At 43.4% G+C, this 27,424-nt stretch overlaps 3 protein-coding genes and 1 pseudogene across 9 annotated transcripts in view; 2 read left to right on the top strand and 2 right to left on the bottom strand.

Annotated features, from left to right (window-relative positions):
* TESK2 (testis associated actin remodelling kinase 2) overlaps positions 1-17,353 on the bottom strand; it is a 116,904-nt gene extending 99,551 nt beyond the window's left edge. For 3 of the 7 annotated variants that reach the window (XM_036352975.1, XM_036352973.1, XM_036352974.1), the window contains exon 1: positions 1,726-1,864. Coding sequence is in view for 3 of the 7 variants with exons in the window: in XM_036352970.1 (XP_036208863.1) it covers positions 1,726-1,947 (222 nt within the window). In the remaining 4 variants the exon portion in view is untranslated. Of the gene's footprint in view, positions 1-1,725; positions 2,036-12,344; positions 12,758-13,133; positions 13,460-17,255 lie in introns of those variants that run through there. The other 4 variants (XM_036352970.1, XM_036352971.1, XM_036352972.1 and 1 more) reach the window with 4 other exon arrangements.
* On the bottom strand, positions 17,050-20,213 carry CCDC163 (coiled-coil domain containing 163). The gene is given in 8 exon segments (XM_036352980.1): positions 17,050-17,380; positions 18,352-18,419; positions 18,859-18,926; positions 19,038-19,224; positions 19,389-19,470; positions 19,574-19,764; positions 19,988-20,021; positions 20,127-20,213. Coding segments are annotated over 8 exon segments (810 nt in total). The 5' UTR covers positions 20,199-20,213; the 3' UTR covers positions 17,050-17,272.
* Positions 20,214-20,824: 611 nt separating this feature from the next.
* Positions 20,825-27,416, top strand: MMACHC (metabolism of cobalamin associated C). The gene is made up of 4 exons (XM_036352978.1): positions 20,825-20,985; positions 23,728-23,922; positions 24,589-24,741; positions 25,616-27,416. Exons 1-4 carry the CDS (start codon positions 20,905-20,907, stop codon positions 26,030-26,032), a joined length of 846 nt encoding a protein of 281 aa, XP_036208871.1. The 5' UTR covers positions 20,825-20,904; the 3' UTR covers positions 26,033-27,416.
* On the top strand, positions 24,821-24,960 carry LOC118678086 (annotated as a pseudogene).
* Positions 27,417-27,424: the final 8 nt, after the last annotated feature.

The raw sequence follows: 27,424 nt of genomic DNA, 5'->3' as shown, positions 1-27,424 counted from the left end.
ATCCTCAGGTGAGGATTAACAACAACAATTAATTAATAAAATAAAATAAAATAAAATCATATCCTTGGGTGAGAAAAAAAGAAAGAATCTATAATAATAAAAGTGTAATATGCAAATCGACCGAACAGCCAAACAGTGGAACGACCATCCGGACAACCATGCTATGACACCCACTGGCACCAGGCCAGCCAAGGCAGGTGCAATGCGATTGGTCGGGGGTCCGGCCAATGCCCCATGATCGCCCAGCAGAGGGAGGCCCAGACCACCGGCCGCAGGGCAATCAATTGGGGGGCTCCACGATCGGCCCAAAGAGGGAGGCCCAGGTCACCAACCAGCAGGCTGTGGTGCATGGACGGGGCCTCCCTCTGCGGGGGCGATCCATCGCAGAGCCCTGGCCGAGTGGGCAGGGCCTCCCTCTGCAAGGGCAATCAACTGCGGGGCTCCGGACTGTGAGAGGGCACAGGCCGGGCTGAGGGGACCCCCCCCTCCAGGCCCCTGAGTGCACAAATTTCATGCACTGGGCCTCTAGTCCTATATCCTATATAATAAAAGACTAATATGCAAATCGACCAAACAGCAGTACTACCAGTCACTATGACGCACACTGACCACCAGGGGGCAGACACTCAACGCAGGAGCTGCCCCCTGGTGGTAAGTGCACTCCCACAGGGGGAGCATCGCTCAGCCAGAAGCCAGCTCACAGCTGGAGAGCGCAGTGGTGGTGGTGGGAGCCTCTCCTGCCTCCACGGCAGCGCTAAGGATATCTGACTGATGGCTTAGGCCCGCCAGAGGGCGCGGACCTAAGCTGTCAGTCGGACATCCCCTGAGGGCTCCCGGACTATGAGAGGGTGCAGGCCGGGCTGAGGGACCCCCCTTCCTCCTGCCCCCTGCAAGTACACGAATTTTGTGCACCGGGCCTCTAGTGAATAAATAAATAAAAGGAAGCAAACAAACCCTTGCCTGTGTGACTAAGTTGGTTGGGTGTCAGCCCATGCACCAAAAAATTACCAGTTTGATTCCCCATCAGGGCACATGCCTTGGTTGTAGGTTCAACTCCTGGTAAGGGTGCATGCCAATCAGTATTTTGCTCTCACATTGATGCTTCTCTCTCTCCCCCTTTCTCTTCCTCTCTCTCTAAAAAATCAGTGAAAAATCTTTAAATGAAGTATAATGTATACTATATATATATTTTTTGAAGCAAACAAAAACTGTATGTGCAGGTATAAATATATGTGTGTGTGGTTTTTTTATGTACATATAAAATTTTATATGTGTATATAAGATGCTTGTATAATATATGCATAAGCTTAAAAAAGGATCCAGAGTATATACACCAAATTTTAACAGTGCTTATAATTGGAGATATAGATATAGGTATAGATATAGAGATATAGATGGAGGGAAAAGTGAAAGAGTCTCCTATATTATTTGTGTTTTTTTTAATCAGCATGTATTATTTATAATTAAAATAATAAGATATCTCACAAGTTAATAAATAACCTGAGGGGACAGTTTAGGACAGCGGTTACCAACCTTTCAGACCTCACGGACCACCAGTGGTCCACAGACCACCGGTTGGCGACCGCTGGTTTAGAACACTGTTCAAGATCCACAGTATACTGACTAGGCAAAGCCTATGTACTAATTAATTAAACACAACTATCAATTCTTCAGTGAAGCTGACCATCAACAAGACAATATGAGGAAAGATGAGGCATCACTCACCTTGAACACTTCAGAAAAGAAGCCAGATCCTATTTTTTCACAGGTGAAGTCATCTAAACGTGTCAGTCTGGAAAAGGCACTTATAAGAGCTCGATATGAAGATGTCCCAACTCTTCCCACCTGGGTCATGTTCCCATCGTTTCCAACACCTCCTTCAAAATCTTCAAGACGCTCCACACGTGGAGGAAATCCTGCAATTGAATTCCGTTTGCTCCGATCCATAGTTGTAATAATCACTTTTTCTTCTTTTAAGAAGGGACTCCACACATAATATATTTTTGTTGAGTTTTACTTCTCTTCCGGTTTGACACTAAATAAGAGATCACAAAGATACTTCATTAAAACCATTAATAAACACATACAAACCAATGAACTAGCAATATAAAAATATTTCTTCTTTCACATTCTAGTTCCTGATTTTCAGACCTAAAAAATACTTTATGCCTTTACCTTCAAAAAACACTGATATATTTAAAGCTCCGATATAATCAGTGTTTAACATGAGTAGAATATAATGAAGATCACCAATTACATTCTAAAAAACAAAGTAACAATGGTAATATCTCTCATTCAATGAACACACACTACCTAGGAAACAAGTATAGAAGCCCAAAATATGTCATGTCATTTGATTCTCAAATAATTTATGATATAAGGATTATTATGTTCATTTCACAGAGCAATCAAGTAATCATACAGCTCACTAAATGGCAGAGATAACATTAAAATGCAAGACTGTCTTTTTAAAAAGCCTGTGCTCCTACTAATGCCCTGCATAGCCTCACATAATTTTCTCTTTATTTGAAAAATTAAGCCCAAATATACAAAACAAAGATGACAAATATTTTATACTATAAAACTATATAATTTTAAAAGAAGAAAACTATATCCAAAAGCAACTTAAAAATTCAGTGTTGATTAAACAGCACAGTCCAGCAGAAGTGACTGTAGAAGGCTCAACCCTAGCTGGTACATAAAAGAATAAAACAAAAGCCTACATTTTCTTTTAGCCTATCTCCCCCTACATCTATTTTTTTCCAGGAGAACTGATTTTAAGGGTCTTATGCAAAGTATAACAAAGTGACTCTTCAATTAGTGAAATGCTTTCAATTAGTGAAAATGTGATGAATATATAGCCCAGGTTACCTTTACCACCTCCAACCAGGGAGAATAATGACAGGGCTCCCAGGGCAATCCTTACAATATGACCCTGACTCTCTACCAATAGTCAGAAGTTGGTGCCACTCTACAAAATATGAACCAATTACAGTTCCTTTCCTAGCAATTGGAATTGTAATTCAGATATTTCAGCCTCAGTCTGACTGTTTTCTAAAAAGAAAGCCTTGTCAACTCAGGAGTGTTGGCCATGACCATTTCCTGCCATGCAGCCTATAAGGATGAAAAAGCCAATTGATCATCTATCTACTTCAAAATTACCCAAGGATCTTAAAACCCAGATTCTTGGGTTTCAACCTTGATCTCCTAAATCAGAATCTCTTGGAGTGAGACCTGGGAATTTTACCAAGCTCCCCAGTGATTCTTAGGAAGGGGAAATGTTAATAGCTTTTTTAAAATAGAAATTTTACAAGCATTTTCTCATTTATTCCTCAAAACATACCCCCAAAGTATGATCCCCATTTTACAGAAAAAGAAATGTAGGCTCAGGAGGTTAACTTGCCTAAGGATACATAGCTGGTAGAACCAGAATTGGAAGCAAGGCCCATCCAGCACCAAAAAAGCTCACGCTTTCCCCACATCATTATTACTTAGTTCAGTGTTTTTCCACTATGAGAGTTGTAAGGAGTTAAGTTAGTCATCTGGGTAGAAAGGAGGGCCAGGACTTAGTGCAGAGGAAGCTAATTGTAATTTGAACAGAGATAGAACAGGAGGGAAAAGAAACTTAATTTCAGGAAAATAAAATATAGATATTGAAGTTAAAACAATATATGAAACATAGTTGCCTGCTAAATTAACTAAACAATTTGACAGGCTTGTTATGAATAAGATATAGCCCAGAAAACTGGTCATTTCCCACAATAGGAATACTAACAAGTACATTAGCTGTGTGTATCAAGACCAACCACATGGCAACTCTACATGACAGGTTTGCTCAGCTGCTACCCTTTCTATGGACCAATATAGCAAATACAGGCACATTTCAGGATGACTGCCTAATTAAAAATAAAAGCAATACTGCTGAACTTACCATCCTGCTGTGAAATCATGAGTTGCAGTTTCCATTCAAACCAAAGGCAATCTATCATAAAAACTGACATCCCTATTTATTTAATTAGCCATGAATATATACAATGGCATATATTAGTGACAGATCAAAAGCCAGTTCTTAAAACCATGTTATCTCTTTTAGATAAATATCTTATTTGCTGTTATAATCACAATCCATGAGGCCCTAGATCATGGCATAAACTTATGTTGAAAGCTGTAAAGGCATTTGGAGGTTAATTAGTCCAATCTTTTGGCCAATTCAGAAATCCCTTCTATTAATGGAGTCAAATGTTAATTGGGTTCCCCCTAGGTACAAAGCATTATGGTAGGTGCTATATATACTGAGCATTTACTATAATCCATACACTTTTCTAAATGCTTTATATTTAATATTCATAATAGCCCTATAAAATAATACTATTACTAAAAATTTTACCAATGTGAGAAAAAAATATGAAGGAATTAGTTAACTTGTCCAAGCTCTCTCAGTCAAGAAGTGATAGGGCCAAAATTCAAATCTAGATACTGTACTTTCTTTTTGATTTTTTTTTATTATTTTTAATCCTCACGCAAGGATATTTTTTCATTAACTTTTAGAGAGAGTGGAAGAGAGAGGGAAGGACAGAGAGAAATACCTATGTGAGAGAAACACATCGATTAGTTGCTTCCTGCATGCGCCTGACCAGGGCCCAGGCCAGGGAGAAGTCTGCAACCGAGGTATGTGCCCTTGATCAGAATCGAACCCAGGACCCTTCAGTCTGCAGAATGACGCTCTATTCACTGAGCCAAACCAGCTAGGGCTTTTTTTAATGTTTTTAATGATTTTTTTTTTTTTGAAAGAGAGAGAAAGGGAGAGGGAGAGAAAAATAGAAACATCAATGAAAGAAAAACATCTATAGCCCAACACTGTGCTCTTAATCACTATACTAATACAGTACTGCCTCTCTGGGAGGAGGATAGAGAAAACAGAATGAAAAATGACTCCACCCCTCCAGGAGCTTAGTCTCACAGGAAGAACATGTACCTCTATGACTACAATTCTGTGTGATAACTGCTAATGACACATTAAAAGTAAGGAGAGCTTAATTAAGGCCCTGGCAGTAAGGACAGAGAAGTGGGAAAGATGATAAGTGACTTTATTTTTTTATTTTTGTTACTTCTCACCCGAGGATATTTTTTTCATTGCTTTTTAGAGAGAGAGTGGAAGGGGGTCGGAGGGTAGGGAGGGGAGAAAGATACACTGATGTGAGACACATCAATTGGTTGTCTCCTACATATGCCCCTACAGGAGGTGGGGAGCAAACAGCAACCCAGATTCATGGGGAACCCATGAACCTTCGCTGTGCAGGCCAACATTCTAACCACTTCACAACACTGACCAGGGTAAGTGACTTTAAAAAGGTGAGCAAATGGCCTGGCCGGTGTGGCTCAGTGCTTGAGCGTGGACCTATAAACCAGGAGGCTACAGTTGGAGTCCAGGTTAGAGCATATGACTGAATTGCAGGCTCGATCCCTATGTGCAGGAGGCAGCTGATCAAAGATTCTCTCCCCTCCTCTGAAATCAATAAAAAAAATATTTTTTTAAGAGGTGAGCAAATGGATGTAGTAGGTGCAAGAAGTATCTAGGATGACTCCTAGTTTACTTAGAATCCTTCCCATGTTTCTGGTTTGATTGGGGAAATGACTAGGATTGACCAAAAGGAAAAGATTTGTGAAGAGATGTAAATTCTTTGCTGATCTTCTGAGTTTGAGGTGCCTGAAGAAAAATCAAGTAACAACATGTAAGAAGAAGTTGGGAGACGCCACACTAAAACTCAGGAGAAAGGACTAGACTGGAGATGCAGACTTGAAAGTCAATAGCATTTACACATATTCTAAAGAGTTCCCCAAAGTAGAGAATATGAGTAATAAGTAATATATACTGAGTTGCTACTATATGCCAAAACCTAGTCTCCTTCATGATGTCCTTAGGTGAAATCAGATAAGAGGCCAATGAAATATATCAACATACATAGGACAAAAAAAGAAATAACAGAGGTAAGAATAAACCAAGAAAAAGTATGTCACACAAAGTAAAGATGAAAACAACAATTATATCAAAAGCCACAAAGCAGTCAAATAATGTGAAGAAAAGTATCACTGGATTGGACACTATGGAACTCAGAGAGAGTTCAGCCTACTATACCACTACACTTACTACACTACAAAGAGCACAGTAATTCCTGTAGCAGCTTGTTGTGTTTTTTTAAGATTTTTTATTGATTTTTAGAGAGAGAGGAAGGGAGAGCAAGAGAGAGACAGAAACATCAGTGTGAGAGCAGAACATCAATCGACTGGCTGCCTCCTGCATGCCCCCTACCAGGGATGAAGCCCACAACCTGGGCATGTCACCTGACCAGGAATCAAATCAGGAATCTAACCTTTCGACGTTGAACCAACTAAGCCATATGGCCAGGGCAGCAGCCATTCTATTATTGGAAAGTTTTGAATGTTACAAAGCTTCTTCTTTTTTCTTTTTCTTTTTTTTAATACATTTTTATTTATTTCAGAGAAGAAGGAAGAGGGAGAGAACAATAGAAACATCAATGATGAGAATCATTGATTGGCTGCCTCCTGCACACCCCACACTGAGGATCGAGCCCACCACCTGGACATGTGCCCTGACAGGGAATTGAAATGTGACCTCCTGGTTCATAGATCAATGCTCAACCACTGAGCCATGCTGGCCTGGCCAAAGCTGCTTCTTTCCAAGGAAAGAAAAGCATAGGAAAAGCACAATATTATGTTTAAAGTCTGACTCTAAAGGAAAACTAAGAGTTATAACAATTAAATACAATAGGATATTTTATTGGATACTAATTTGAACAAATTGTTATAAAGGACAAGTGGGAAGCTCTGGGAGGTAGCTCAGTTGGTTCGAGCATTGTCCTGATAAGCCAAGATTGGAGATTTGATCCCTGGTCAGGGTACATACAAGAATCAATTAATGAATGCATAAATAAGTGAAATAACAAGTCGATGTTTTTCTCTCTCTCTTCCTTAAAAAAAAAATCAATAAAAAGAAAAGACAGCCCTAGCCGGTTTGGCACACTGGATAGAGCGTCGGCCTGGGGACTGAAGAGTCCCAGGTTCGATTCCGGTCAGGGGCATGTACCTTGGTTGCAGGAGGCAGCTGATCAATGCTTCTCTCTCATCGATGTTTCTGACTCTATCCCTCTCCCTTCCTCTCTGTAAAAAATCAATAAAAATATATTTTAAAAAGAAAAAAGAAAAAAGAAAAGACAACTGGGGAAATCTTAACAAGGATTACTATTAGAGGATAGTAGAAAAGTATTAATTTTGTTAAGTGTGATAATATTAAGATTGTATAAGACTTATTTGGAGATGCACATTGTAAATAATGTGAAAACTAGTGAACCATGGCTAATGTAACAGCAAAACAATTTTTCAGGACTTTTAGTCAGATTCTAATTATACCTAACACAAAGAACAAGCCTAAAGTATGCAAAAATACTTCAGGATTTCCACAGTCCCTACTTTTGAAAAAGATCCCATGCAAATTATCCAATGAAAACACTGACCAAAAGATCAATACCACCCTAGTTTCCCACATTGTGGGGGAAAAATATATGTCATTCTATTACATTTAATGTAGAAGAAGATATGACAGTCTCTATACAGCTTGTTCAGAAAACAAATTAATAAATAACACCATATTATATCTGTATCATGATTTACAGTTGACAAAGCACCTTGACCTTCACAATAATTCAATTTTCTCACTCCTGTTGGGTAGATAAAAAAAACTAAGGATTCAAATGGAGAAGGCCTTTCTAACTATGACTCAAAATCCAAAAGGTATAAAGAAAAAGATTGAGAAGTTTGCCTACGTAAAAATCTAAAAGTTCTGCATGGGAATAAAATAAAATAAGTCAGAAGACAATATCAAGATGAAAAAATATTTGCAATCCCACAGACAAAAAATTATCTTATATGTATGATATTTATATATCATAAAGAGAGGCATATAAATCAATAGGAAAGAGACCTAAACCCCACAGAAAAATAGGTAAAGAGTTTAAACAGTTTTTAGAAAAGGAAAATGAGTAACTCAAACAATATAAAAAGATGGTTAACCTTAAACATTGTTTGCAGGTAGTTTTTATCGCGCGCTAACAGGTGGGGCGGGCCATTTTTGCTAATTTTTTGCGCAAATGGCAACGTTCAGTAAAATTACGATAACTTTAGTTTACGTATTTATACGTTACCCGCATTCTACCGCTAGTCTATAAAAAACATATTAATACGTGTCCCGCGCTCTACTACACTGGTAGAACGTATAAATATGTAAAACGTATAAATACGTTTCCCGCATACAATGTGTTAATGTAATTTTAAAAAATTTCTCTGAGGTATCATTTTTCTCTGTCAGATTGGCAAAACTTCAAGTTTGATAATAGCAAAGCATAATATTAACAACACTGATCCTGGAGCCAGAGTGCTTAATTTGAATTTCTGCCACATTAGCTGTGTGATTTGGGCAAGTCACTTAAATTCTCTATACCCCTCAATTATTCATCTGAAAGTGGAGATAATAATAGTACCTATCTAAAAGGATGTTACTAAGTTTAAATGAGGTTATGTATAGCAAGCACTTAGAATAGTATATGGCCCATAGTAAGTACCATATAAGTATTAGCTGTGATATAGCTAATGTTGAGTGAACAGGCAATGTATATTAGAACAATCACTAGAAAAGCAACTTGGCAATATTTTTCATAATTATATATGTCCTTTTACTTAGAAGTCCCACTTTTTGCAAATGTATCCCACAAATACTTCTGCACATGTGTAAAATGACATTTGTTCAAGGGTCTTCGTTATAAAGTTGCTTAGAATATCAAAAGGCTAGAAGCAACACAAACGTCCAACAATAAAGAAATAGCTAAATTATGATACATTCACTCAATGGAATACTATGCAGGGTTTTTTTTGTTTATTTAAAGCAGAAGCTCTCTATATACTGATCTGAAAGGTTTCTAAGATATATTAAGTGAAAAAAGCAGTTTGGGGGTTAGGGAGAGAGAAGGTACAGAACAATGGGGAACCATGGGTTAATTTTTGCATGAAAAATGGAAAAAATATGAAAATAATAAGCATTTGCCTAAAGAAAGTCTAAAAGGATATAAAGAGGCCCTGACCGGTGTTGCTCAGTGGATAGAGCATCAGCCTGCGTACTCAAAGGTCCCGGGTTTGATTCCCGGTCAACGGCATGTACCTTGGTTGCGGGCACATCCCCAGTAGGGGGCGTGCAGGAGGCAGCTGATCGATGTTTCTCTCTCATCGATGTTTCTAAGTCTCTATCCCTCTTCCTTCCTCTCTGTAAAAAATTAATAAAATATATACTTTTAAAGAATATAAAGAAACTAGTTAAAGTGGTTGGGAATGGGCATGGAACTAGGTAGATGGGGGAATAGGCAGAGGAGTGACACTTTCACTGTTTACATAAAACATAAATATGCAAATATTTAATTAACCAATTGAATGTGTTATCTAGTCAAAGATTAAATTTTTAAAAAACAACTAAAGCTCACAGAGGATAAGAAATTTGCCTACAACCATATAGCTAACAAGGGTTGATTATAATTAGGATTTCCATTGCTTTTCCTTTCTGAAATTTTCAGGAATGGAAGACTTAAAAATTATCACAAGGCTTTTTTTCTGAAACAACTACTCCCACTGAATGCTCAGCAAAAAATAACACTAGTATGTTCACACTGAAGTCATCTCCATAAGATGACTTGGAAAAAAGTATAATACTCATTGTAGGTCCAAAACATTGACTATCACCTACACTATACAATGTGATGATTGGGCTTCATTCATTGACAGGAGACGAAACTCTCATAAAAGCCCTTATCATAGGTTTCAAATTCCAACACAACATTCATCTGGCAAACAATAAAGTGTATGACACTAAGAACATATTTATAAACACTCTAATATAGGGAAAAAGCATTAAAGTAAGTCAGCTTTCTACTCTAAATGAGACAATGAACGAGTCCATATGTAAATACATAATTTTCTGTTTACAATTAAGGTAAGTACAAAATGTTATTCGGGATCCTTGTGTGGTGAATCCCTAACCTAGCCTTCCAAAACATATACTTCTAAACAGTATTAAACAGGCCCATCATATGCCAACTTGCAAAGGATTTGTGTTTGAGATCATCTGTATAAGAGAATAATACAGCATACATCCAGGGCACCAACTATCTGAGGATCTCAACATTAATTCACATACAAACATCTGTACCACCTAGAACTACTTTCTAACAAGTGCCAAGGAACTCCAATGCAATTCTGCGTTCCTCATTCTGAGCAGCCCCACCTATAGGACCCAGTATCTACTCTGATCCATTTGCTGCTATCATATTGGGTCACTATTGACATTCACACTGACGACATGTTCAACATACTTAGCAGCTTAACCTCCCACTACTTCAATAAACTATACCTCCATTCCCCTTCAACAGCGCTAAGACAATTATACCTTTTTTTGTTTTTACCTTGAAATAGTGAACTCTCAGCTTTCCCATTCTGTATTTCATAGAAAACCTCGTCTTCAACACATTTGTTTGTGTCCTTATTCTCTAAGAACGCCAGCCCCTCTGAAGGTTTTACTTCTTATAATCCCAGCTCGGACACTCAAGGCCCATCATATCTCCTGTACTATCACTAGTAGTGTAAAGTTACTTTTTTTTTTTTTTCTTATAAATTCCAATTCTGGATTAAACCAACCATCTTTTTTGCCCTCCTACTCTTAGGCTACTGGAGCAAGTGTAAAATCCATGCTACTGTGCTCTATTACAAATATATTATTTCTAATTTTATTTTATTTTATTTTTTAAAAATATTTTTTTATTGATTTCAGAGAGGAAGGGAGAGGGAGAGATAGAAACACCAATGATGAGAGAATCATTGATCGGCTGCCTCCTGCAGGCCCCCTACTGGGGACCAAGTCCACAACTCAGGCATGTGCCCTTGACCCGAATAGAACCCGGGACCCTTTGGTCCGCAGGCTGACACTCTGTCCACTGAGCCAAACCGGCTTGGGTTATTATTTCTAATTTAACTGGGCCCTCAATGTGGTCAGCAATCTTTGTTTTTAAACTCCTTAATCCATTCCTCTTTCATTTTCCACAAAAGATTTCCATGGCCATAACTGTAACACTCAAATCATAAACTCACCATAGTTCATTCCATCTCCAGAGAAAACTGACTTCACAGATAATTGATCACACCAAGAAAATAAGACCATCTGTCAAATCCACTCACTTTCTTTCCCATCTATCATTACCTTCACATCATTATCCACCTTGACTTCTATCTTTTTGGTGTCAAAGAATGAAATGTCCAACATATTTCCCAGGTAAATTTCCCCTCAACTTACAATACTGTTTCACCCATACTAAAAAGAAAACTACACATGTGCCATAGTGGAAAGAACACAGGTTTCAAAGCTAGGCAGACCTGGTTGAAATTCTTGCCTATAGTCTTCCCAACTATAAGAGGGATACTGATTCCTAAGTCACAAGGCTGTGTGATCTACAAAGCATCTTCATGGTGCCTAGAATATAATATATTCGAAATAAAATTTCACTACCATCAACTCTCCTTCAAAACCACACTTGTTGAAAGAGTAATTTTACTCACTGCCTCCCATTTACTCCTCAATCCACCATGATCGGACTACTGCTATTATTGCCATCATCATGGTCTCTAAAGTGTCTTTCAAAGGAAACAAGCGCTTTCCTAATTGCAAAGTTCAGCGGCTTCTTCCTAATCCTCATTCTACTCGACCTCCGGAGCACCTTACGCTGATGGTTACCCGCTCCCTCTTGAACTCTTTCCTCCTGTGGCTTCTATTATAATGCCATTCTATTCCAGCTCCTGTCCCATTCCTGTCCTTCTCAGTGTCTATTACCCTTCCAACAATAATCTTCCTTGTGGTCCGAAGCCCTTTTCTTCTCTTCTTACAGTATTACCATCCATACTAAGGCTTCAAATATCACCCATATATTCTCTGCTGATCCTTCAAATGTATATATTCAGTTCTAACCTTTTTCCCAATTTTCAGACCAAAATTTCCAGCTACCCACAGTAATATCTGAAAAACACCTCAAACTGAACTTGTCCAAAACCAAATTCATTACCTTTCCTCAAGACTGCTTATGTTCCCCACTTCAATGAACACGACCAATCCACCCCATCAGCCAAGCCAGAAACCTCCCGGGAATTCTGCCAACTCTGTTTTGAAACTTCATACAACTGCATGCCCTTCTCTTCGTTTTCCTACATTACTCCAGTTAGCACACTCGTTTCCTGCCTACCTAGGCTTTCTGCCTCCACACTGTCTTCACTTTCAGTTCTTCCTCCACGTTTTCATCAGATAACCAATCATACCGAACTCCTCCTTACAAGCCCTGCAATGGCTCCCCATGCCTGCAGAATAAAGTCCAAGTTCGTCAGCAAGGTTTACTTGGAGGTATAAATTGAAAGGTTTATAAAACAACACTGACGTAGCCCAGAGTCTTCAAAGTGAGTGTAAAAGGCAGAGGCGGCGGCGGCGGCGAAGGGGGATGACAGGGGAGAAGAGAGAGGCAGTGGTGTCTGAGGGGGAAGAACTTTCCGAGGGTGGAAGTGGGTGTTGGCGAGGGAAGTCTGTCTGCGGGAAGCGAAGTGCGGGAGACCAGATGTGAGGGAGGAGGGTACACTGAGGGGAAGAGGCTCTCCGTGTGGAGTTGGAGGTCTCAGAAACAGTTCTCTGAAGAAATGAAATTTCTTGAGTCTCTGAAGTGAGGAAAGTCCCTGAGAGGAGTCGAGGACTAGGTCGTGATACGAAGGAACTTGTAATGGGTTCCAGGCCTCCGAGGCTGCGAGGGTGAGGGTGAGGGTGAGGGGCTGGGGCGGGGGTGGTCCCGGGACCTTCAGGGAAGTGAAAAGGGAAGGGGAAGGAGAGGACTGTCCCCGAGAGCTGAGAGGCACACCTCCGGGAAACCAAGAGGTCCTGTCGGGGTCAAGCCACCCGAGCGCCTGTGCTCCGGAGCCGAGGCGACGTAGCAGCCGCGCGCGCGGGCCCGGGCCCCGGATTGGAGCCTCACGTGCTCCGCTGGCGTTACCTGAGGCGGGACTGAGCAGCCAGAGGGGTGCCTGCGCGAGCGGGAGGGGGAAGCGGCGGCCAAGAGGGAGCATAGTAGCCCTCGCAGCTCGGAGGCGGCGGCGGCTCTTAGCCTGCCGAGGCGGTGGGGGTCCCTCGCGCAGAAGCCGGCGACTCCGCGGGGCTGGCGGCGGCGGACGAGGAGTCTACTGCCATGGCCCCACAGTCAGGGCCGCTCCCCCCGCCGGTTTGGCGGGACCAGGATGATCCGTCCGGGGAGCCAGAGAGGGCAGATGGAAGACCCGCAGGGCTCCCCAGCCGCCAGCGACTGAAACGCCTGCCCAGCCGGTCAGAGTCGGGGGCGTGGCTTCAGTGGGCCACGCCCCTCCCCTCAAGCCCTCCCTCATAGCAGCCAATCAGTAGTCAATCCTTAATCAACGAGGTGGTGAAACTGACCAATTAGTGTCCGGAATGCCACGTGGTCTGAGGGTGGGCACAATAGGCGTCGAGAAAAGCCAATCAACAGCCCTAGGCGCCAACTCTGAGGAGGAAGGGAACCAATAAGAAGGAAGTGGAGGTGAAAACAGAAGAGGCAGTGTGCTGGAAAGGAGGAACGGGGCGGAGGGAATGCACCTGGGGGAAACCCCAGGCCGAGAGCCTCGCTGAAGGCGGGACAGTAAACACAAAATAGACCAATCGAAATTCCAAACACATCAACGAGTGTTAATTAACAAACCCAAAGAAAATGTATTCGATTGGCGCAGCTTTTGGGTTGGTGAAAGTATAGTTGAGTAAGACTGTTTAAGGAAAAGTCTTGTGAACACAGCCTCCTGCATCTCAGCATAGTGGAGGGGGGTGGGAGGGGCCGGCAGGGGGGAAAACTGTTACATAAACAATTACTGTGATAACGACTAGAGATAGTAACAGCAATGGATAGGGTTAAACAAAATGCTGAGGGAGCAATTCATCTAGGTTAAGAGATTAATTCTGGTGAAGACTACTTAGAGGAGGTAACACTTGAGTTGGCTTGAAAACCGAGGATTTTGAAAGAGCTGGGTAGAGACTAAAATTCTATTCAGCCGTTCATCAGGCACACATTTCTTCATGCTTTCCATATGCCTGGACCTTGGGCACTTATAACCTTTTTTTATTGAGCCCGCTGGCATGGCTCAGTGGTTGAGTGTGGACCTATGAACCAGGAGGTCACAGTTTGATTCCCAGACAGGCCAGGTGCCTAGGTTGTGGGCTCAATCCTTGGGGGGGGGGGGGGGGGTAGCCAATCAATGATTTTTATTTCAGAGAGGAAGTTAGAGGGAGAGACAGAAACATCCATGATGAGAGAGAATCATTGATCAGCATGCCTGGGGTTTAGAAATCACCTTTCTTTCCTACATATTTATACTTGTCTCCTAGACCTGCTGTCAAGAGTCTTGACAGATGAATGGAATTTGAATGCAGCAGAATCCTGTTTCACTTTCCGTGGTTTCAGTTACCCATGGTCAACTGTGGTCTGAAAAAATTAAATGGAAAATTCCAGAAATAAACAATTCATAATTTTAAATTATAGCCATTTTGAATAGTGTTATGAAATCTCATGTAGTTCTCTTACATCCTGCTGGAATGTGAATCATCCCTTTGTCCAGCATATCCATGCTGCATATGCTACACACTTGCTGGCTAGCCACTTAACAGCCATCTAGGTTATCAGGTCGACTGATCAGTGCTTGCGTTCAAGTAACCCTTAATAATGTCTCATTCACCTCATTTCATCTCTTCACATAGGCATTTTATAATCTTACATCACAAAAAGGGTGAGTACAGTACAATATTTAAGAGACCACATTCACATAACTTTAATGACAGTATATTGTCATAATTGTTCTATGTTATTAGTTGTTAATCTCTTACTGTGCCTAACTTATAAATTAAACTTTGTTATAGGTATTTATGTACAGGAAAAAAACATAGTATACACAGGGTTTGGTACTCTGTGGTTTCAGGCATCCACTCAAGGTCTTGGAACATATTCCCCATGGGTATGAAGAGATTACTATAGTTGGAGTATAGGTGATGTGCATTCTTGTAGCAATAAAAGTTTTTGGTAGAGGATAAGAATGGAAAAGTAAGAGGTTTAAATGTGGGTTGGACTTCAATACCAAATTTGTCCTTTCTTTTTTTTTTTATGCTGTGTATAAAAGATTCCTGAGCAGGAAAGAAGCCTTAATAGGACACTGTTTTAGAAAGATTAATTGTTAGCTCACAGGATCTCTGAAGGAAGAGCGCTGTAGCCTAGTCCTCTTGGCCAGAAACCTTTTCTGTATTATTCTTCTGGAAACAGGTCATATGCTGCCACCTGGTGACGGTTCAAATACCATTGATCCACATAGCTATTAAATGTTTCTGCTGTTAAGAGCTCTGGCACCCTTGCAAACGTATCTTCCACAGAGCCCAATGTAAAGTAGCTAATAAATAAGTAGAGCACTGGTAGTAAATAGAACTAATTGAATAATGCCACCATGCCAGATGTATCACCTGACCAGTAAAAGATTTAACAATAAGGAATTCCTTATACCTGGTTTAGCAGGAAGGTGAGTCTTGATGGAAGTTTTTTGGTTTTGTTTTTTTAAACAGATTCTGTTTGACCCAGGCCTGATCTCTACCATCCCACTCTCAGCAATCTCCCTAATTCTGTGGGGTAAAAACCAAGGAATGCCTTATTTGGATATCAAAGGCCACTCTTCATGACCTGTCTGCTACTTATTTCAGGAACTTGAATGCACCCCATAAAGGAAATAGTTCCTGCCATCAGTCTTTTATGATGCTTTTATTTCAGATAACTGTTTCCTCTTCCCAGCTGGACTGAGCTAAGAAGTGGTACTTTTACATGAGCCCACCGTATATCTTAGCTCAGGCTAAATACACACTAGAACTGGTATGTATTATGCTCAATAAACATCAACTTGGATGAATGGCACTATCGTTTGGCTATATTTAGCAGTGGAAGAGATCTTATGAGACCTCAGTGAGATGCTATTGCTACTAAGGAAATCCTGAACTGCATTGTCTAAAATACAAAGCCCAAGTAAGGAGAAAGTAATGTACCCATAGTCTACCTAGGAAAATATATTTTCCAGAGAGCAACTAATGGTGGAAGGATCAGAACCAATAGCCACAAAACATTTTTTAATATAATAGAAAATATCAGAGGGCATCACTCCTAGTATGCATAAGTATTGAATCATTAGATTTGTCTCAGTTAATAAATATATAGACTGAGTGGCCGGATTATTATGATCGGCCAGATTATTATGACCACCCCATCAGTACAATGAAGTGAATTAGTTATGCAAATAATAACAATAATAAAACCTTGAGAGCATTTGCTTAGGAAGTTTTCAATATTCAGTATTTTTGGAAGTGTCAATGAAGTACTGATGAGGTGGTCATAATAATCTGGCCGGTCATAATAATCTGGCCACTCAGTGTACATTTATATTTACTAAGCTATAATGTAAGCTATTTCTTACTGGAGGTCACAGTCAAAAAAATTGTAAACCCATTGGATTAGAGGCAGAGAGATTGAAAGGAGACCAGGGAGTAGACTGCTACAGAAGTGTATCTTGGATTGCTTAAGGATGAAGAGGTGTGGAAGGGCTGGAGTAAGCCTCAAGAGCAGAAGTGGAGAGGAGAGAAAGCCTCCTATTACAGTCCAGGGCCCACTGGAATGTCTCGTCCTCCTCTGTATCCTCACAGCAGTACTGCCCCAGAGCATTGTCCGACCTCTCCCATCAGAATGAGAGCTCCCACCTCCTTCCAAGTTCTACTGAGCACAGGGTTTGAATTCAGAAGGTACAGATTTAAATGTCTATGAACATGGATTTCCAAGAGAGAGTTGGTAGAAAGTGGTCATGTTACAGGAGGAAGAAAAGGTACAGCTAAGTCTATCCCATATGGGTGCTGATTCACAGAAAACACATCAGGGAGGGTTAGCCATGTTACTGCAGTTGGTGGGCAGGTAGGCAGGCAGTGACAAGCCTCAGTAGGGAGGGCAGATACCAGCTAGATCAAGAGGGTAGGGGCAGGGAGCCTAAAAACCGGGCCTTGGAGGGGAAGGTGAGCAAAGACTTTATCCTACTACTCTTACATGTCCTTACAGGTCACTCAGGAGTATCTTGGAGCCATTAAAGGATAGGTCCTCCTGCTCAAGGCTCTGGACCTGGAGCTGAAAGTTTCTGGGTCCCAGGTTAGAAAGGGTGCTCTTCTGGAGATCTAAGAGGAGAGAAAGGAAAGACGGAACAAACCATCAGCAAGCACTGGGCTTGTCTGTTGGAGAAGTACATATAGGCCTGACTTGGGAGAAGTAGCAACAGAGGTCGATGGATTCACAAATAAAAAGGCAGAAACTCCATACTACCTAACAATTAGGCAGGTGGCATTCAGGCATCATGTAGATTCAGCCTTCCCCACAGCTGGGATCCCTGCCCTTATCCTCACCCAGCTTCTTTAAAAGTTCCCAGCTACTGTTGTTGTCCTGATGACTGACTTCAGAGCTAGATGAAGAAAGAGACATGGCAAAGGTGCCAGCCAGGGGTAGCTTCGACTCAAGGACATGAACAGAGGTCCTGGAAAGGGAAAGAAATGGTGATGGTGGGTCAAAGGGGCCCTTCCAGCATGGAAGTGTCCTCCTTCCTGAGGCCAGAACTCACAATTTATCTTCCAAACATATAGATACCTCACTGACTCCATATCCAATAAACAATACCCAGTACTGCCCTTTTGGGCTGTAACCCAGATCCTTATGCTGACCCTATTGGCCCATGTCAAATATAGGATAGCTGAATTTTGGTCCCCAATTCCTGGCCTCTGTAAGACAAATCCCTTCCACTGACACAGGTACCCACACCCCCTGACCTGAGGAGGTCATGCTCCCGCCGGGCATCCTCAGCCTCTGTCCTGGCAGCCTCCTTGCCCTCCTGGCCACTCTGCTGCTGCTCCAACATCTGCCAGATTATGGTCCCAGGTAGAACCAAACCTCTCCCTCTCCAGGAGAAACACCCCTCCCCATAATTGGAGGAGAGGGCTTAGGAAGAAGAGCTTTGAAGGGAGGTGAAGTCATCACAGGAAGAGGAAGAGATAAGGATGGGAAAGAGTATCCTGGCCTGCCTGCAGAACAGGATATACAGAGAAGGGAGGGGCCACAACAGGAAGTTATGAAGGGATAAGTTCAATCCTGGTCCTACCTTCCAGCTGCGGACCTGAACTTGCTGCCCGTCAGCCATCTGTTTCAGCATCAGCTCCTGATGCTGGGCTGCAGATGAAGGAACATGTAAGAAGGCTGTTCTCTAATGTCCAGCTTGTGGGCTCAATCCCGTGTGGGGCATGCAGGAGGCAGCCGATCAATAATTCTCTCTCATCAGTGATATTTCTATCTCCCTCTCCCTTCCTCTCTGAAATCAATAAAGAATTTTTTTTTCTTAAGAAGAAGGCTGTTCCCCAACTTCTTTACTTCTTCCTCCCTGCCTTGTTCCCAGTCTGGTGCTGAAAACTGAGATAGAAGCATTCTGGTCCAGCAGATAGCAAGTTTCCAAGCTGACTGGGGAGAGTAGGATCACACAGTTGGAGGCAAGACAAATACTTGGTCAGACTTCTGAGTAGCTCAAGCATTTAGAGCTATAGCCATTTACTGGGAGAATAAGAAGGCTTTCCAGAAAAGAGGACAAGTGAACCTCCCTCCGTCTTTTACTCACTCAGCTGATCCCGCAGCAACTTCAGTTCCTCCCTCAGAACCTCTGACTCCTCCCATAGCAGTTGCCTCCTACAGGGATGACAGCAGGTTCATTCTAAAAAGCCAATCAAGAAACCCAGAGGAGGCTACCAGAGGACCTGGAGTTCAAAGGCCTGAAGAAGAGGTCTTGCTATCACTTACTCATTCTGCAGCTCTTGGTGAAGGCCACTGGTAACACTGCACTTTTGCGGTCCTGCTTGTATTTGGGCTTGAGTCTGTTCCTACACCTGGCTTCGAAGGCCCCTCAGTTCCCTTCTCAGCAGGTCCAGGCATTGCTCCAGGAGAAGAGTCTTCCGCTCTGGGCCCCCCTGCAGCAACTTTAGTGATGCTATAATAGGACAAGTTGGGGGGTCAACCCCTCTAAGAACTTCACACATGAGCCTAGAGACTCCACTGTGAATCAAGATACAAATGCACACACAACAGGTGTGCAAAAAGATTGTTTGCATATGTATGAGGCTTTGTGTATCAAGAAAAGAACTGGCCAGATACCTTCCAGGGCACAGATTTGGTACTTCTGCTGCTCTTGCTCTTTCAGCAGGCCCTGCACAGCTTGTCTTAGTGCCTCAGTCACCTACCCAGGCAGAAAACCACATGAGCTACTGTGATACCCCAACTCCTGGTATCCTTGTTTCACACAAACACCACATATACACACCTAGGATTCCAAGCCTCACCTGACCCTGGGATCGTGGCTGGGAACTAAGAATAGTAACTTCATCCCAGAGTGAAGATGTCCTATGGACCTCAGCACAATTTAGCCTTTCTGGAGCAATAGGAGTCTCTAGAGCTCAAGGCTGTTGAGCTTGGGCTCCTGGTTGGGGAAGCAAGTGATTAGGGGGAATCCAGGTCCCAGTCAGATCTCCTGCTGAGGAAATAAAGGACAAATGCAAGACTTAGCGCGGGGGCGGGGGGGGGGGGGGGGGGGTGTTGAGGGGGATAAGAGGGGACAGATGTTTGTTCAAGAAAGGAAATAGTTGGACACCGGAAGGAATAATGGATGGTAAAGGCACTGGAAAAGGAAGATCCTGAAAGAGATCTTCCTGAAAGGAAGAGATCGTAAAGTGGGTAGAAAAGGAGACCATACCTACCTGCAGCAGAGACGCCAAGGGGATACAACCGCTGCTACAATAGAAACACGTGCATGTTCAATGAGATTTGTCTGAGTCCCTTAACCCACACTCCCAAACGGGGGGGGGGGGGGGGGGGGGGGGCCTCACTTCCCCTTACCTTAGTCCTGGCCACATTTCCGTCAGTAGCATTGAGAAGTGCCTCAAGCTGCTCAGACCAGCTCAGGTTCATACTCACAGCCTACGGCAAGGGGTCTGTCTCCCTGGCGTCTTGTGCCCTTGCTCTCCCAGCACCGAACAACCGAAGCACAACCCAGGAAAAGCCACAATGTCAAATTGAAAGGGGGAATAATAGGGGTACGGATGCAATATCAGAACAAAACTACACCTCTGGGACTAGTCAGGGGAGAGGTGTACTTGGGGAACTGGGGGGAAAGCAGGATACCCTCATATGCACATATTAGGAGGGAGTTTAAGGCGCCGAATCTTGGTTAAGACCTTCCCAGAGGCAGGATACTGGCGCCATCACGCCGAACCTATGCCAGCTACTACTGCCGCCGCAGCGTTCAAAACAGCTAGTAGGCCAAGAAAGTCTGACTTTGGGCTGGCTGCCGCAGCGCCATTTGGGAAACTGAGTTCTCGTCTCGCGGAAACAACCCACTATGGAGGCAACCGAACTACGTTTCCCTGGAGGCAATACGTGCACGTACATCCCCACCGTGAAGCTTGTCGGGAAACTGAGTCTTTCTGATTCTATAGTGGTTGTTTCCAAAGAACAAATGAACTACGTATCCCAGGATGCATCGCGCAAAGTCAACTGTGTCCCGCTACGGGTCCCACACGTTCTTGGGAAATGGAGTCCAAGCTGCCCTGAAAATTAATGGTCCCGGTTATTCTGAGACTCCATTCCCCAGCAAGCTCAGCGTGTAGCATACAGCATGGAGCCGCAAGTCGCTGAGCTGAAGCAGAAGATTGAGGACACGTTGTGCCCTTTTGGCTTCGAGGTTTACCCCTTCCAGGTTCGTTTCTCTCTCCTGCAGTGCTAGGGTGAGGTATATGATTGGCCTCAGTGCCACTGGCGTGAGGCCCTTAAACCTCCTGGTCTTTCCGGAGCTCCTCTGGTCCCATGTACATCTGATCTCCCGGGACAGAACGGCAAGGGGGCTTGGGTAGGTAGGAGCTGTCGCTGATCCAGTAACCTTGTGGCTGTCACTTAACATTATCGACGGGAAGAAAGGCACTCTTAGGGCCAGAGTCATTGGGAAGCTTTCTTTAAAAAAAAAAAAAAAAAAAAAATGTTTTATTGATTTTTTACAGAGAGGAAGGGAGAGGGATAGAGAGTTAGAAATATCGATCAGCTGCCTCCTGCCGCAACCAAGGTGCATGCCCTTGACCGGGATCGAACCCAGGACTCTTCAAGTCCGCAGGCCGACGCCCTATCCACTGAGCCAAACCGGTCAGGGCCCATTTTGGAAGCTTTCTGAAGGAATTAGAAGAGGGCAAGTCTTGGAAGGTTTGCATGGCTAGGATTTAGGTCATTTGAAAAGGAAAGGGCATTCCTGCTGTTGAACAAGCAAACAACTGGCTGGTTTGTTCCTTCCAACAGAAGAATAAGTCATAGTGTTGCCAATAACCAGCCACTGGGTTGGGTATAGCAACTGCCCCCGACTGATACACAAGTCTTGCACCACCACCTTCCCTTGTTTATATAAGTTCATTTTCTCCTTATCCGGTGCCCCCTCCATTGACCTATATACTTGGACAGAAAGCTAAATCAGCTCAGCTTGAACCCTTTGCTTGTTGCTTAAATGTGGAAGACCACCTATTGTCTTCACTAGCTGATAAGCCTAGACAGAGAAACAGCGCCCCCCCCCCCCCCAAGGCTGGGTACCCTTGAAGCCCTAGCAAAGGTCAGAGCTGTGCACCCAGTCAGTCCAGACAATGGTAGCTGAAGCAACCTCCCCACCTTTAATCATGTAAATCCTTATTGATAAGAATAGTCTGTGTGTCACTGGAACCTCCCTGCCTAAGGGCTATCCTATGGGTGGATCCCAAACCAAATAAAAGGTTGGTGCTGCCTGAGCACCAGTGGAAGTCCTTCTCCTTGAGTTGGACTTTGCCCGCCTGGCTCCCCAATATTTCCAAATTATCTCATGTCTCGTGTCTTTTCTCTTTCATTTGTGTGCGGCTCCTCTTTCAGATCCTGAACCCTGAACCACGCGGGACGTGGAAGGGAAACATTTTACAACACTTAAGAGACAGCCCACTCTCACCCCTTCCGCTGAGTGGCCCACAGCAGTGCTGGGAGAGGGTATAGAGAGAGGGGATAGGTTGGGTCTAGTTTGAAAGAGAGGACTTTCCAGAAAAAAAAAATGGAGTTGAGCTTTATATGAAAAGATAGATTGGTCCCAGCCAGTGTGGGTGAGTTGGTTGAGCATCGTCCCATGCACCAAGAAGTCATCAGTTCAGTTCCCAGTCAAGGCACATGCCCAGGTTGCAGGCTCAAACCCCAAAGGGGGCTGATCGATGTTTCTCTCTCTCTTTCTCTAAAAGTTAATAAAAACATTTTTAAAAGATAGATTGGAAGGAAGGAGGGTTATGCACATGCCAAATATCAGGAACAGCTTGAGTAAAGGAGTTGGTGGGTAGCAGATATGGGGGGACAGTAAGGATGCCTATCTGGTGGGTCAAGTGGACTTGGATAGTTGGAGCTATTGCACTGAAGCTCTGCCAGTCATTCTAGGCTCCGACTCTCACTTCCCCACCCCACATCCAATCAGCCACCAGGACCTTTAGGAATCTGTCTCCTGAATCTCCCAAATCCATTCTCTTCCATCCAATATATGCTCTAGTCCAAGCCATTTCACATTGGGATTTACTGCAATAACCTTGCTGTCATTTTGCCTCTAACAGTTCGAGTCTAACCCATCCTGCACACTGCAGCTACGTTAATCTTTCCCAAAACTGATCATGTCAGTTTACTCCTTAAATCTTTAATGACCTGCATTATTACCAGATTAGATCCATATTCCTAAATTGGTATCCAAGGCCAGTCACAATCTCACTCCTACTGATCTCCAGCCTTCTCTCCCTCTGCTCCCTTCTGCAGACCCTTCAACTCCACTTCTATCAAACTAAACAATTTGCAGTTCTCCAAATGTGCCCTGTACTTTTTGCCTGACATTGTTTATGCTGTCATCTTTTAGAATATATACCAGATTCTTTCTCCCTCCCCACATCAGCCTGTTAACTTCCCTCCCAGCCTTAAAGACTCAGTTTCCAAGAAGCCTTTTCTAATTTCAGAGGACTGTCACCTGGCCCTGTCGTTGCACCAGTCAACTTTTTTAAAAAATATATTTTATTGATTTTTTTTACAGAGAGGAAGGGAGAGGGATAGAGTGTTAGAAATATCAATGAGAGAGAAACATCGATCAGCTGCCTCCTGCACACCCCCTACTGGGGGTGTGCCCGCAACCAAGGTACATGCCCTTGATCGGAATCAAACCCAGGACCCTTCAGTCTACAGGCCGACGCTCTATCCACTGAGCCAAAACGGTTAGGGCAACTTTTTTGTTCTCAGTTGTTCATTAATTCCCTCTCTATTCTAAACTTCCTGTCAAATTCAGACAAATCCCCCATAAACACTCATCACAGAGCATCATTAGAAATTCAATGATTGAATGAATGAGATGGAGGCTGGGGCATGATATATGAGACCTTGAATGCCAGATTAAGGTATGTATATGTATTTTCTGTTCCAGGTGGCATGGTACAATGCAGTCCTGCCTTCAGCCTTCCACCTGCCCCTGCCAGGACCTACCCTGGCCTTCCTGGTACTCAGCACACCTGCCATGTTTGACCGGGCCCTCAAGCCCTTCCTGCAAAGTGCCCACCTCCAACCACTGACTGACCCTGTGGACCAATGTGTGGCCTACCACCTAGGCCGTGTTAGAAAGGTGAGCAACATTCATATCCTCTCCCAGCTTCAAACCTGCAACTGCTTATAGCTACTCCAAGCTCAATGCAGGACTAGACCTAAGGTTAGGAGCCACTTCCATAGGATGAAATACCGCCTTGACGTTGTGATCTCTCCCCATTCTCCATTCTCAATCCAAGGCAGGCCACCTTCTTCTAGCAGCCCCCCAGGCCTGAAATCAGTCTCACTCACCCTACACTGATGGGCAACTAAATGAACCTCAGACCAGATTTCCCTTGACCTCCAAGTGAAATAGGAGTAACATTTCCCAGGCATCTCTCACCTGTCTTTGCCCTAGACCTGGAAGTTTTATGCTGTCTTTGGGGCCTTTTAAGGACAAAATAGTATTTCCCCACCACACACTCACATGTACATATTTACATATATATGCATACACTGGGACTCTGGAGGGCAGAGCCAGCTTACCTCTCATAATGGAGGTTTTTGAGCAAGACCTTCAGACGTGGGCCCTCCTGGACAGAATATCATTTTCTTCACACTGGACCTCCCTTACCCCGTTTGAGGTGGTTTTCCTTTCAAATATGACTTCTGAGGACAGGACCTTAAACACAAATTAGGGCTCTCTAGGAAGAGGTCATGATTCCTGTCATGCTGAAAGAAGCCTCCATCTTGTCCTCCATCCCAGAGCCTCCCAGAGCTGCAGATTGAAGTTATCGCTGACTACGAGGTACACCCCAACCGGCGTCCCAAGATTCTGGCCCAGACAGCAGCCCATGTGGCAGGGGCTGCTTACTACTACCAACGACAGGATGTAGAGGCTGACCCCTGGGGAACCCAGGTCAGAGGGCAAGTATGAATGACTAGGCAGCAGTTCTCAACCTGTGGGTCGCGACCATCAGAAAACACATATATATATAATCGCTTCTCGGCCTTTTGGCTAAGATCAAGTGTAGTATCTGTTCTTATCAGAAAACACATATAGCATACCAGATATTTACATTATGATTCATAACAGTAGCAAAATTACAGTTATGAAGTAGCAACGAAAATAATTTTATGGTTGGGTCACCACAGCATGAGGAACTGTATTAAAGGGTCGCGGCATTAGGGAAGGTTGAGAACCACTAGACTAGAGACTGAAAAAATGGTGAAGGCCATCAAGATATCAGGTCTCACATTCTTCCACCTCCCGTGGGTAAAGGAGTTTGTAGACACAATCCAGGATAAAGATATTCCCTACCCAGGTCGGCAAACTCATTAGTCAACAGAGCCAAATATCAACAGTACTTCAAAATAGACTCGCCCAGGCCGAAAACTGACTTCTGCGCATGGGCCACAAAGTTTCAATCACACTGTACGTGCACCCGCACGTGGTATTTTGTGGAAAAGCCACACTCAAGGGGCCAAAAAGCCGCATGTGGCTCAAGAGCCACAGTTTGGCGACCGTAGACCTAGTCTATTCATAAAACTGTTACAAAATAGAGGGGGCAGAGCAGTGATTGGGTCAGTGGTGAGACTTTGAAATTGAGGCTCAGCTTAGAAACCCTTCCTCATGGCCAGGGTGAGCTCATCTACAAGAGTAGATGAGGCTCACAGGTGGAATCAGTGTCCATTGAGTGTGAATAAGTGAAAACGCCTAGTTGCAGTGATAGCAGTTGAACTTTGTGTTAAGGGGATGTCCATGACCTTGCTTTTCTTGACCCTCTCCCCAGCATATATCAGGTGTGTGCATACATCCCCGATTTGGGGGCTGGTTCGCCATCCGAGGGGTATTGCTGCTGCCAGGAATAGAAGTGCCTGATCTGCCACCCACTAAACCCCTCGACTGTGTACCAACAAGAACTGACCGAATCGCCCTGCTTGAAAGCTTCAATTTTCATTGGCGTGACTGGGCTTACCGGGATGCTGTGACACCCCAGGAGCGCTACTCAGAAGAGCAGAAGGCCTACTTTTCCACACCACCTGCCCAGCGCTTGGCCTTGCTGGGCTTGGCCCAACCCTCAGAGGAGCCTAGTTCTGCATCCCCCGAGCTTCTCTTTACCACACTGATACCCAAATCTCAGAATCTCAGCAGAACCAGGGGGTGGCTCAGCCCCAGGGTCTCACCACCTGCATCCCCTGGCCCTTGATACCCTCCTCCCCTGTAGGATCCCTATTTATACCAATGGTACTTGCTAAGACTTAACCTGGCTTTGGCAAGGCAAAGGTTTTATTTTGGCTAAAAGATGATTACTTTTGATAAAAGAATTATAGTAGAAATCTTCAATGAAGATAATGAGGCTCAGAAGTCTGGTCAAGACAGAAATCAAAGACTAATCAATATTAGTTAATATTTCAATAGGGAAAAAGACGAAGGCAGACTCTGAATTCCCACCTGCCTTGTCATATGGAATTATTGCCTGTTACCATTAGTCTGCAGTGCTACATGTTACAAGGACAAAGGGGTATTTATTGCCTGTTACCATTTATCTGCCATGCTCCAAGATGTTACTTGATATAGGGCCTAAGGGACAACTAATCCTCTAAGCAATAATATAAATAAATAATATATCATAGTGTTGTTGTGTGGACTGAATACATGTAAAGCATTTCTGAAACAGCCTAGCTTACTGCAGTATTATCAGCTGTTCTTATGTCTTGATGTCTGGTAGGCTGGGGTAGCTGATAAAAACAAGTGTATGGAAGGTCACCATATAATATATCCTCAGTTCTGAATCTGCCCTAGCTTTAAGGGCCCAGGAGGTAGCCCAACCCCCACCAATACCTCCCTCAGGACAATGATATGAATGAGGGCAAAAAAAAGGACTACCGCAAATCAAGGTTAGAACCCAGGGAAGGTGAAAGGTGTTCAACCTTATGCTTTTGATTTGCAAGGTTCTATCCTACAAATACCAACACTGTGCTTATCTTCTCCCCCTGTTCAGTTATAAAGTTACAGAGCCTCTAATTCTAATCTTTTACAAAGCCAGTAGCAGATTTTCATCAGAAGCTAATCTTCCCTGGGCCGGGTGGTTCAGTTGGTTGAACAACTGTCCTGTACACCAAAAGGTTGCAGGTTTCATTCCCAGTCAGGGCACATAGAGATTGCAGGTTCAATGCCCATTCAGGGCACACGTGGAAGACAACTGATCAATGTTTCTCACATTGATGATTCTCTCTCTCCATTCCCCTCTCTCTAAAAACCAATGAAATCATATCGAGTAAAGGTTTAAAAACAAAAACACTTACAAAAAAAAAGGAAGTCAATCTTCAGGTTCTCATGCAGCCCTCCCTAAACTATAAAGAACAAATGCCCGAGTAATATCATTGGTGCCTTAACTTACAATGCAGCCTATAATATAAACGTTAAGTACCTTGGATAACACCAGAGCAGGTCTTGCTCTTCTTCCCAGATATAACAAAAAACAAGTTAACAGCCAAAACCGGTTTGGCTCAGTGGATAGAGCGTCGGCCTGCGGACTGAAAGGTCCCAGGTTCGATTCCGGTCAAGGGCATGTACCTGGGTTGCGGGCATATCCCCA

The sequence above is a fragment of the Myotis myotis genome, unplaced genomic scaffold (assembly GCF_014108235.1).
Source record: "Myotis myotis isolate mMyoMyo1 unplaced genomic scaffold, mMyoMyo1.p scaffold_m19_p_2, whole genome shotgun sequence".
NCBI classification, from domain to species: domain Eukaryota; kingdom Metazoa; phylum Chordata; class Mammalia; order Chiroptera; family Vespertilionidae; genus Myotis; species Myotis myotis.
This window is presented reverse-complemented; position numbering and strand designations above follow the sequence as displayed.

Coding starts and splice junctions, on each gene's coding strand:
- MMACHC (XM_036352978.1), top strand. CDS start 20,905: ATGGAGCCGCAAGTCGCTGAGCTGAAGCAGAAGATTGAGGACACGTTG. Junction 23,923..24,588: donor ACCTAGGCCGTGTTAGAAAG/GTGAGCAACATT, acceptor CCTCCATCCCAG/AGCCTCCCAGAGCTGCAGAT. Junction 24,742..25,615: donor CTGACCCCTGGGGAACCCAG/GTCAGAGGGCAA, acceptor CCCTCTCCCCAG/CATATATCAGGTGTGTGCAT.